Below are 12,436 nucleotides of genomic sequence, written 5' to 3'. Positions count from 1 at the left end.
TTCTACAACCTTACCAGAGACACTAGTTATGCCAGTCAAACAAACCGATTTAGCTGAAAAAATAATTTAATCTCAAATTGGGCACTCTGTGGGTAGTTAAAATATTTTTATAATCGAAACAGTTGGTTTGATTGGCATAGTGCCTTTGGCAAAGTTATAGAAAAAAATATTGTCCTTCCAAAAATAAACATGTTGTAAAATTTTTTTTTTGAAAAAATATAACTTTTTTTTTGATATCATCATCGTTTCGGTAATTTTTTTGTAATTTTTATACAAAAAAAAAAAAAGATTTTTGAAAATAAGCTTTTTTATATTAATTTTAATTTTTCTTTTACATTAAAAAAAATGAATTTTTTGATTTTTTTTTATCGGAAAGATAAAATTACTATCTAAAACTTTTCCAGAGGCGTCACACTGATCAAAAAACTTTTGGCTCTGAAAATATTTATAATCACAATAATCCTCCCAAAATAGCATTTTAAATAGCTTCTCAGCCTATAGAAACGTTTATGCAAAGTTTAAGCCAAATCTAAAATGACAAAAAATATAGAAACTGGGACATTTTTTTGTGGAACTGCTCAGTTAAAAAGTAATTTTAAGTTGTATTAAAAAATGTGCAAACATATTGAAAACTTTAAAGTTTACAGAATAGTTAACTTAAATTTCGTTTTCCTCGAATTGATAAAGATGTCACTTAGTCTAGTCTGACTAAACGGTGTTAAAGAAAATTCAATAACACTGGTCGACAAAAGCGAAAAAAAAGTTGCCCTAAAGCTCAAGATGGTTGGTTGCCCTCCAAAAGTTTTACAGCTTTTTAACCATTCCTGTGAATTTTGCTGCTTTTAGAGAATGCAGAAATGCATCCGAAGGCCGCCGAGGAATTGCTTATCGGATTCGTCGCTTTTACGTTTGCATAGGGAAAAACCCTTTGGAAAAGTCATCTTTGCTAGGGACACCAAAACTCACAGGAATGGTTGAAAACCTACCTACCATCTCTCATGTTTTCCAGTTCGAGCTCTAGGACAAAACTTGGATTTTGAATGATGAAAGTGCTATGAAAGAAGGATTACTAATTTACTATTTTAAACAAAGTTGCATTCAAACCAAAAGAATCAGTTCAGAAGTTTATTAAATTATTATTTACAAAGACATTTCGAGTTTGACCTTTTTATCATTTGTATCTATCGCGCTACTATTACCTGCAATATAATCTGTATAAATGAATGCATCAAGATTTCAGTTTTTAGCGTTTTTGATTTTCTCGACAATGTCGGTTTATCGATATCTGAATACCTACGTTACTCTTCGTCGACCAGGTAAGCATCTTGCGATCAGCTGCTGAAGGGTACTTCGTTAGCGTACGCTCCAACGTTTCAAATCATTGTAATGCTATGTTTCAGGAACATTCATTTTATTTTTCGAAATTTCGCGAAACTTAGAGACCAATTTCGTTTCGTCTCGAGAACTCGAAATCCACCTTGATTTCGTTTCGACTAATTTGGCGAAACCGAAATTAAGGGTTAATTTCGTTTCGTTTCGTTTCGACACCAGAAAAGCCAGTTTCGCACACCCCTAATATATAGCATATACAGTAAGATCTTACTAGGGGGGAGGGGGGAGGGGGGGTATCAAACATTCTTACGATGTCTTACAAGGGGGGGTTGAGAAAGTGGAAAAATATTCTTACGTAATTATTGAACGGCCCCTAAGCACTAAATCATTGCCCTACAACAATACTATATTTGATTACAGAATGGGACACCCGAAACAATGTTCAACTCTAAGAGATGGCGCTGTAGTGGTAGTGGTAGTAAAATCGAAATTTCAACGAGCATTTTGCTTAATGACCGATAAAACTGCTATTAGTTACTCTGTTTTTATATTATTCTAGCTTTCTAGTACTTACTTTTACTAAATTCAATCTATTTTTATCAAAAAACTTGATTTTGCTGTACTACTATATTGAGTCAACGGAGCTGTATAAGAAAATCAAGTTTTTTGATAAAAATAGATTGCATATAGTAAAAGTAACTACTAGAAAGTTAGAATAATATAAAAACAGGGTAACTAAAAGCAGTTTTTCCAGTCATTAAGCAAAATGCTCGTTGAAATTTCGATTTTACTTCAACTATCACTACAGCGCCATCTCTTAGAATTGAACATTGTTTCGGGTGTCCCATTCTGGGTAAGAACTTATTTTGACCTAAATGCTTGTATGCATCTGATATAATGTTAAAAAGGCAAAATAGCGAGCTGATAAAATGCTGCAGGTGGCAACCATTAATATGCATCACTAATGTTGATTTGAAGCACCCATGAGATTTCTCTTTTCTGACATGTGAGTTAAAGAAACAAACGAAAAAAAAATTAGAACCTTAATTATTTGGTGTCTGGGACGAATGCAAAAAAATATTTAGAAGTAATACATATGGTTTATTTTGTGCATGTGTTCTCCCTTAACATCGTTTGGAATTCAACAGGGACTTTTTTTCATCTTCTGATATTGACGGTTCAGAAACCACGAGCCCAGGAGATGTTGATCCTGGATCCAACTCACTAGTTTGCAAACCGCTAGTCTAACAGGCTACCGTGGGATATTGTTGTAACCTTTAAATATTATCGAAAAACTGTTTAGATGCTTATAGTGTAGTGCGTTTTGTTAAACTGAAATACGAAATATTGCCATGTTCTCCGGATTTTCCCAGGTTATTTTCACAATCGAAAAACTTACACTTTCTTCCCATCTTGAACCTAATCCAAGAATACAAAAATACTTTTGACAGGGCTGCCGTGAGATGACATTGTGACGTAAATCAATGTACGAAGAAGTAACAACGACAAGAAAGATGCCAAAAGATAGATTTTCGAATAATAAACAAATTGGCATAAAAACCCATATTCGAAAAAAGGCACTTACGTCACTTAGTCATCTCACGGCAATGGGTACCTTGTTTGGGGTGCTCGGAATCGACTGTCTTACTTGCCACTTGTAGCATAAACCTGTATACAAGTTTGGCCTCGGTAACTTTTATCACTTTTGCCTTCTCCGACGAGAAGCAAAATTTGCATGATAAATAATTTTATTTATTTTATTTTTATTATTTAGCATTTTATTTTTCTCTGTGATACTTTTTTCCACACCTCTGCTTTTACATAAGGCACTCTGTACTAAAGAATGTCATTTTGACATTTTTCCATTACGTGCTCTCTAACCAAGTATGATGACAGTTCTACAAGGTATGCTACATTTTTGTCTATCCACGCACACAAACAAATCTCGTTATGAAAAATTTCGCGTTTTGTATGGAATTCAGAACATTTTTGGAAATTTCTCGTTTTATGTTGTTTTATATCTAATTTTTTTGGTTGGAGAGTGAATCTCCAGTTGAAACACACTAGAAATTGATATTAATTTAGATTTAGTGTGAAAAATTGCGACAATATGTCGAAATAAAATATATAAAAATGCTATATTTCTAATAGTTGGAGCATAATCTTAGTCATTGTCATAGCTCATGACTTTTGTTACTGTATGAAACAAAAGCGACTCTATTTAGAAGCGCTATTAGAGTACAAGAAAAAAACGAAAAGTGCAAAAAGGTTACCGGCAAATTGATGAAAAAACAGCATATTTCACCTAAACCGCAGCATGTTTATGTATTCCCCACAAATAAAACATGTTTCAACATCATTTCTATAACTTTTCAGGAAAGTATGTTTTATGAGTTTAGTTTAAAATGCAAAATCATTTCAAATGTCATACAAAATTGGAAAAAGTTCATAACGATCACTAATACCACTAATACTAATGCATCGACGTGAATAGCATACCTTGTAGAACTGTCATCATACTTGGCTCATCTAATCAAAAAAGAAAAAAAATACGGAGAAAAAGAACGGATGAAAATTATCTGCAACGAGAATAAAAACTTTATTTTTGTAGCTAAATAACTTTTCGGCACCGTAAAAGTGCACAGAGTGCAAACTAAAACAATTCTACATTAGTGATAATCTCCTTTTGCTGTCGGTATACTTTGATTGCGAAGTTTCCGTAGAGCAGTTGGTGCAATCAATCCCGATTGCGTTTGGGTTATTTAAGGCCATCTCGACTGTATGTTATTACTTTAATATGTAATGGCGTTAACAAGTAGTGATTGAAACTCTGTCCGTCTGATGTTAATGCTGTTTTGCTCCAAAATGATTTTTTTGTAAGTGGTTGCAGTTGCGAAAAACTGACGAAAGTAATCGGTAGTGTAAAATTGAGGATTGGCTGACTCATCACCATTCAAGAATCGTCGGTGTGAAACTATGCCAACACCTAGTAATAGTATCAGTAAAATCAGCAGTGGCAGCAGTTGCAATACTAAAACGAAAGAAATGTTCATCGTCCGTGCTTTGGAAAAGATCCTAAGTGATAAGGATATTAAACGGTCGCACCACTCGCAGTTGAAGCGAGCTTGCGACTCAGCGCTCGGTAAGTGAGAAATCGTTAACACTGTGGCAGTATCATTTAATGCAACGCATATAGTTTGCTGAATAATTGAGATGATGAGTTATTGATTTTTTTAGTATCAGTTGAGAGTGTGTAGAAGGTGGTGCATACACCTCTTTTTACATCTATGACGTGATAAGCTCGATAATATTTTCTAACATATGGTTCAGCATCGGGCTTTAATAGAAATACTGCTACAACCATAATAGACTTGTTTCTGTTTTGAACAAAGTGTAAGCCTCTTGATCAACTTCAGATGAATGATGTGGCATGCAGACATACAAGACAAGCATGTTAATAAGTTGTTTGTCAATAAATTTGCGGAGTCAACAAATATTGGCTACTCGAAAACAAAATACGACCTCAAGCATTCAATTTTAATGTCGTTAGTCCTTCATATGTGAATGATTTTTATTTATTCGATAATTAAAATATAATTTAAGCTGAGTGGTAAACCTAAAACGAATAAATAAATTGTAACTACTCTCAGGAAAATATATTTTATATATTGATGTGACAATTGTTGTTAGTGACAACTTTAACTTTAACACTGTGCCCTGCAACTTCAGCTGAACTGAATACATACTTGGACAATTTCATGACTCTAAAATACTGTAAATTTGTTTTGTCATTGCAGAGGACATCAAGGAAGAGCTGAAGGAAGCCGGTCAAAGTGAACACAATGGCGAAGTTCCCGTTCCATCGGCTGCGCTGCCGCTGCCGAAGAATGACTCTTCCAACATTATCAACGCCGAGAAGTATTTTCTGCCATTCGAGCTGGCCTGCCAGAGCAAAACGCCACGCATCGTGGTAACGGCCCTAGATTGTCTGCAGAAGCTGATTGCTTATGGTCACTTAACGGGGAACATTCCGGATTCGTCGAATCCGGGTAAATTTCTGATCGACCGTATTGTGACGACGATTTGCAACTGTTTCATGGGACCTCAAACCGATGAAGGCGTACAATTGCAGATCATAAAGGCTTTACTCACTGTGGTAACCTCACAGTACGTCGAGGTCCACGAGGGTACCGTACTGCAGGGGGTAAGAACCTGCTACGATATCTACCTTTCTAGCAAGAACTTGATCAACCAAACTACTGCGAGAGCGACTCTGACGCAAATGTTGAACGTGATTTTCACTCGAATGGAGAATCAAGCTTACGAGTATTTGGCCAATGGTAGCATGGTCGTGTCGACCATGGCCGCTGTTTCGCCAGCTGCTCCAACGGGACCGGAAGAGATGCCTGTGGTGGAAGAAAAACATCCAGATTACGACATGGTACGGGTAATTGTGGAAGAGATCGTAGACAATGTGATAGCCATTGCGGCTGAGGAAACTGGTAAACAGGTTCCAGTGCACGCGGAAGGTGATGTAGTAGAGACAGGAAGCATCGGAGGAATTTCCAACGGTGGTATGGATAGTACCTCCATGGCAAGAGTTCCATCGCAAGAAAGCATGGAAGTAACCAGTGAAAATGATAGTATCGTAACCGCTAAGTTCACACACATTTTACAAAAAGATGCTTTTCTAGTGTTCCGAGCACTGTGCAAACTTTCCATGAAACCTCTGCCGGAAGGACACCCGGATCCGAAATCGCATGAACTGCGGTCGAAAATCCTATCGTTGCATTTGCTGCTCTCGATTCTCCAGAATGCCGGACCAGTGTTTCGATCGAACGAGATGTTCATAATGGCTATCAAGCAGTACTTGTGCGTTGCACTGTCTAAAAATGGAGGTAGCTCGGTTCCGGAAGTATTTGAACTATCTCTGTCGATCTTTGTTGCGTTGCTGTCCAACTTCAAAACACACCTGAAAAAGCAGATTGAGGTGTTTTTCAAGGAGATTTTTCTCAACATTTTGGAAGCGTCCAGTTCATCCTTTGAACATAAATGGATGGTCATCCAGGCGCTGACACGGATTTGTGCTGATGCTCAAAGTGTTGTGGATATTTATGTAAATTACGACTGCGATTTTTCCGCTGCCAATCTGTTCGAACGGCTCGTAAATGACCTATCCAAAATAGCCCAAGGTCGCCAAGCACTCGAATTGGGAACTTCAGTGAATCAGGAAAAATCAATGCGTATTCGAGGGTTGGAGTGTTTAGTCTCGATTCTCAAATGTATGGTAGAATGGAGTAAAGATTTGTATGTTAATCCGAATTCGCAGACATCTCTGGGAGATCCACAACCGCATGCATCGTCATCGGCAGTGACTATAAAAAGTTCGGATGATGGTCCAGATCCGTTCAAATCTCACGGAGGTTCAAGCCTGAGCATTAACTCAGTTGAAAGTACTAATACATCCGGTGGAAATCGCGAAGTGTTGGATCTTCCGGAGGAGTTGGAAGAGAGAAAGCAGCGGAAAGAAGTTATGGAAACTGGAATTGAAATGTTCCACAGAAAACCCAAGAAAGGGATACAGTTCTTGCAAGAGCGAGGTTTGTTAGGTGTAACGGTAGAAGACGTCGCCAAATGGTTGCACGAGGAGGAACGATTGGATAAAACCCAGGTTGGCGACTATTTAGGTGAGAACGATGAACAAAGCAAAGCTGTGATGTGCGCCTATATCGATGCAATGAACTTTGCTGATTTGGATATCGTGGCAGCATTGCGCTACTTTTTGGAAGGATTTCGTCTCCCGGGAGAAGCGCAAAAGATTGACCGATTGATGGAGAAATTCGCTAGTAGATATTGCGATTGCAACCCAAACAACACCTTGTTTGCGTCAGCGGATACCGTGTACGTACTGGCCTTTTCGGTGATCATGCTAACAACGGATCTGCACTCGCCACAAGTGAAGCATAAGATGACCAAGGAACAATACATAAAGTTGAATCGTGGTATAAGCGATAACAAAGATCTTCCGGAAGAGTATCTTTCTCAGATCTATGACGAAATTTCTGGCCACGAAATAAAAATGAAAAACACGGTGGCCAGCAAGCCTGGTAAACAGATTATCGTGAATGAGAAAAAACGAAAACTGTTGTGGAACGTCGAAATGGAAGCACTATCAACGACAGCAAAAAACCTCATGGAATCTGTGTCACATGTTAAGGCTCCGTTTACATCGGCCAAACATCTGGAACACGTTAGGCCTATGTTTAAAATGGCGTGGACATCGTTTTTGGCAGCATTCTCTGTTGGTTTGCAGGACTGTGACGACCCTGAAATAGCCAGTCTCTGTCTGGACGGTATTCGCTGTGCTGTGCGGATTGCGTGCATCTTTCATATGACCCTGGAACGTGACGCTTACGTTCAGGCACTTGCACGCTTCACTTTACTCACCGCAAATTCTCCCATCAATGAGATGAAAGCTAAAAATATCGATACAATAAAGACGCTAATCATGGTAGCCCATACCGATGGAAATTACTTGGGTTCGAGCTGGTTGGACATCGTAAAATGCATATCTCACCTAGAACTGGCCCAGCTCATCGGGACCGGTGTGCGACCGGAGTTTCTTTCCGGGCCGGCATCGCATCGTGATACATTGGATCCATCGGCAAAGGAACACATCGGCGAGACAAGCTCACAGAGCATTGTGGTTGCTGTCGATCGAATTTTCACCGGATCCATTCGATTGGATGGGGATGCGATAGTAGATTTTGTCAAGGCTTTGTGCCAAGTTTCCCTAGATGAACTCACACGGCCTCAACCGCGAATGTTCTCGCTGCAGAAGATTGTGGAAATTTCCTACTACAATATGGGCCGTATTCGTCTGCAGTGGTCCCGAATCTGGCAAATTTTAGGCGAACACTTCAATGCCGTCGGTTGCAACACCAACGAGGAGATAGCATTCTTTGCGCTGGATTCACTACGTCAACTTTCGATGAAGTTTATCGAGAAGGGAGAGTTTACCAACTTTCGCTTCCAGAAAGATTTCCTACGGCCGTTCGAACATATTATGAAGAAAAATTGTTCGCCTGCGATTCGGGATATGGTGGTACGCTGTGTAGCGCAGATGGTCAACTCGCAAGCTCATAACATCAAATCTGGTTGGAAGAATATTTTCTCGGTATTCCATCTAGCTGCGGGAGACCATGAAGAAGCGATCGTAGAACTTGCTTTCTTAACGACGGGAAAAATCATTACGGATTTGTACCAATCACAGTTCCCAATTATGATAGATTCGTTCCAAGATGCTGTTAAATGTTTATCGGAGTTTGCCTGTAATGCAAAATTCCCTGACACCAGCATGGAAGCTATAAGGCTTGTGAGAACTTGTGCTCTGTGTGTGAACGATGCACCTAATTTATTTGCTGAGCATGCTGGTATGGAAAATGACGTATCCGTCTCGGAAGAAGACCGTGTCTGGGTTCGAGGATGGTTTCCGATGCTTTTCTCATTGTCCTGCGTCGTTAATCGCTGCAAACTAGATGTCCGAACGCGAGGTCTTACCGTACTTTTTGAGATTGTCAAAACTCACGGTGACGCCTTTAAGCCAAACTGGTGGCGGGATCTGTTCAATATCCTGTTCAGGATTTTCGATAACATGAAATTACCCGAGCATCATACAGAGAAGGCCGAGTGGATGACAACCACCTGCAATCATGCCTTGTACGCCATCATCGACGTATTCACTCAATACTTCGATATCCTCGGGCCAATGTTGCTAGCCGACTTGTATTGCCAATTGCATTGGTGCGTCCAACAAAATAACGAGCAGCTGGCTCGCTCGGGAACTAACTGTCTGGAGAACCTGGTCATCTCAAACGGGTTAAAATTCAATGAAGAAACCTGGGATAAAACGTGTCAGTGTATGCTTGATATTTTCAACAGTACACTTCCCAACGAGTTGCTCTATTGGAAGCCTGACCCAACCCCTCAAGGTTATCAGAACTCGGCATCCTATGGTGGTCAACATAATGGAGAAATACCGCGTCACGGTATTCTAAAACGTTCCCCTTCGCAACATTCTGTTTACAGTCAATCTGACCCGCAGGATCATCCTTCGAAAGCATCAGACTTTAATCAAACCTCCGTCTTGTTCTCTAATCTGTTGATCAAGTGTGTCGTGCAGTTAGAGTTAATACAGACGATCGACAACATAATTTTTTTTCCGGCTACCTCCCGAAAGGAGGACGCAGAAACGCTTGCTCAGGCAGCTGCAGAATTATCCTACAGTTCTTGTAACACTATCGGAAGCAGTTCAACCCTGAACCAATCGCTGTCAACGGAAGAATGCCAACGGGAGGAGCAAGGCATGTACAGCTACCTGAACACGCCCCATTTGCTGCAGTTGATCGATTGCCTGCTGCAAAGCCACCGGTTTGCGAAAAAGTTCAACTCCAACCACGAACAGCGCAATGTACTCTGGAAAGCTGGCTTCAAGGGTTCACTGAAGCCGAACTTGCTGAAGCAGGAAACCCAGTCGCTAGCTTGCGTGCTGCGAATACTGTTCAAAATGTACAGTGACGAAAGCCGAAGACGTGACTGGCAGGATATTGAGAAACGATTGATCGCTGTGTGTACGGAAGCGTTCGACTACTTCCTATCACTGCAAAGTGAACCACATCGGGACGCGTGGACCTCACTGCTACTCCTAGTTCTGACTCGATTACTGAAGATGCCGGATTCGAGGGTAAGTAGTATTTATTTAGTATGCCAGATACTGGTCAAAGTTGAATTTTATTGGAAAAATCGATACGCATTTATAGATAACCATGCGTTCCCATTTAAATCGTTCGATGGAGGTGCAGTGCTACAAAGTTTCTGAATCATGTGGTCATATTTTGGTCAAATTATTCCACTTCGATTCACAAAAATATAGACAGTTGCGCAACTTGTACACAAATTAAGACTGTATCATGGATCGAATGTGATTTACATCTATATCGACATCAAGAATATTGAAGCATTACAATGATCACAATAAAAATAGTAATGAGCGAATTGCTTATTTTCAAACAACATAAAAAATTCCGGATAAACCCCTGAAATATGTAATGGTTAGATTTAGAGCAACCCCTTTTAACGTGTTTGACTTGGTAATTTGATGTTCATTATAAACCGCAAAAGTAAGGAAAATGAGGACGTAAGCCGTTCCTTGTTATTAATTTTACTATTAATTAATTCATTAATATATTAATTTACTTATTAATTATATTAATTCATTAATATATAAATTTACTTATTAATTAATTTTTTAAATATGAATCTTCGAATTCATCATCCACCATTTCGTTACACTATATTTAACATGAACTCACCTAATTTCTACTCTTCTCCAGTTTGCTGCACACATCTCCAGCTACTACGTGCTTATGTGCGATTTGATGTGCTTTGATCTAAAACCGGAACTGCGAACGGTATTGCGACGAGTTTTTCTCCGTATCAGCCCAGTCTTTGGTATCTCTAAGCCTGGCAACAACAGCAGCGCAGGCGCAATCGGTACCTAGTATCAGCAAAAGAGTGGTGCGTCTTCGCGGACTTCTCCACCGGCATCACATCACCAGCGATATCGGGGGCGAGGACTGCGAACCTATCCGGCAGTTCATCAGCATCAATTGCCAGCCTTCCGTGGTAGTTCTGATGTTTGTAACAGTTGTCAGTGTCAGTATAGCATCGGTCTGGCCGCATCCGTAAAAAGGGTTGAAAGGAAACAAATTTATTCCGATGCTGATTTGGCTTATCATCAACAGCAGTAGCGGCGGCGAAAGTTATGAAAAAAAAAACACGGTTGTAGTAATTTCGTACTGAAACTTTCATTATTCTATAATTGTTGCGCATATGTTCGTTATATTTTAGAAAGCTTTTATCTTGTACTAAATTATTATAAATGGCAAGTGTGTAGGGCTAATGTGAGCCAATTGACAACCCGATCACAATTAATGTATCATACGCCGATTGTTGTAAAATGTGACAAATCCAATTCAATAAATCAATTTGGTTGATAGAGCAATGGTTTCCCTCAGAAAAAGTATATTATTTGAAAACATGCGATTGAAAACAACCAACTTATATTGGTCCTGCTACAAAACTAAAAATCGTATCATTTAGTGCAGTAACACTAATATTCCGTAAACATTAACTAGCGATTGATTTCAAACATAAATAGGTCGTTGCGTAGAATTTAGTAGAGTAGTTGCAAAACCTGCTACTGAAAGACCTAATGAACTGATCAGAGCTGATTTATAGTAGCGGTGATGAATAAAAAAATAGATGGTATAGAAAATAAAGTCGCTCCTTACTTACTACTACTAAAGTAGCAAAAGAACTTGAAAAGTTTCGAACTTTTGAGTAGCTGGTAAAAGAGTTTTCTTAAATACCCCCTACATAAACTAGATAATACAAACCTACACACACCCGAAACACTATGCATAGAATATTACAGAATGCAATAGACTACTAATGATTATTATTATTAAAATAACATATTTATAGTCAGGATGTGTTACTGATAGAGAACAAAGATAAACCAACATGGAACGTAAATATGAGTTAACTGTACTGCTAGCGAAAGTTTAGCGTCTTAATTCGTGGTCTGTTTTTTAAGTGCAAAGAAGACAAAAACAGGTCGAACATTTCAACATACTATATGAAGGTTATGAGAATGTGAAAATTTCATTTTGCTATGAAGCACACAATGGCGATTATACTGTATATTGTTCATTTACATACATATTAGATATGGAATAAAGAGCTAGCAAAAAAAAAAAAGTTTTTTTTCCAATGTATTTCTGCTGTAAGTACTCAAAAAGTATTTTAGATTGCATTCTGAAGAATCACAATTTGACTGCTTGAGGAACATATCCTGCCGAAGAATCAATGGTTACGCCTAACTTGCAAGTTTATAGGGAAATTTCTACAAAACAAAAACATGCTATTTAAGAAAGAAAAAAGTGTCCTGAAGAAGTATCGTTTTCAAAAGTATATAACTTTTCTCCTGCTAAGTAGATTTCGAATACCAACATCTTTATCCATAGTTACAATTCTCTCTTAA

General features: G+C 38.8%; 1 protein-coding gene across 1 annotated transcript; it reads left to right on the top strand.

Annotated features, from left to right (window-relative positions):
• The first annotated feature begins 3,861 nt into the window (after positions 1–3,861).
• On the top strand, positions 3,862–12,165 carry LOC129731919 (brefeldin A-inhibited guanine nucleotide-exchange protein 1). The gene is made up of 3 exons (XM_055692302.1): positions 3,862–4,474; positions 5,130–10,075; positions 10,725–12,165. Exons 1-3 carry the CDS (start codon positions 4,309–4,311, stop codon positions 10,890–10,892), a joined length of 5,280 nt encoding a protein of 1,759 aa, XP_055548277.1. The 5' UTR covers positions 3,862–4,308; the 3' UTR covers positions 10,893–12,165.
• The last annotated feature ends 271 nt before the right edge of the window (positions 12,166–12,436 follow it).

This window comes from Wyeomyia smithii, chromosome 3, assembly GCF_029784165.1.
Source record: "Wyeomyia smithii strain HCP4-BCI-WySm-NY-G18 chromosome 3, ASM2978416v1, whole genome shotgun sequence".
Lineage (NCBI taxonomy): Eukaryota > Metazoa > Arthropoda > Insecta > Diptera > Culicidae > Wyeomyia > Wyeomyia smithii.
The sequence above is the reverse complement of the archived record's forward strand: the minus strand, read 5'-3'. Positions and strand labels throughout refer to the sequence as shown.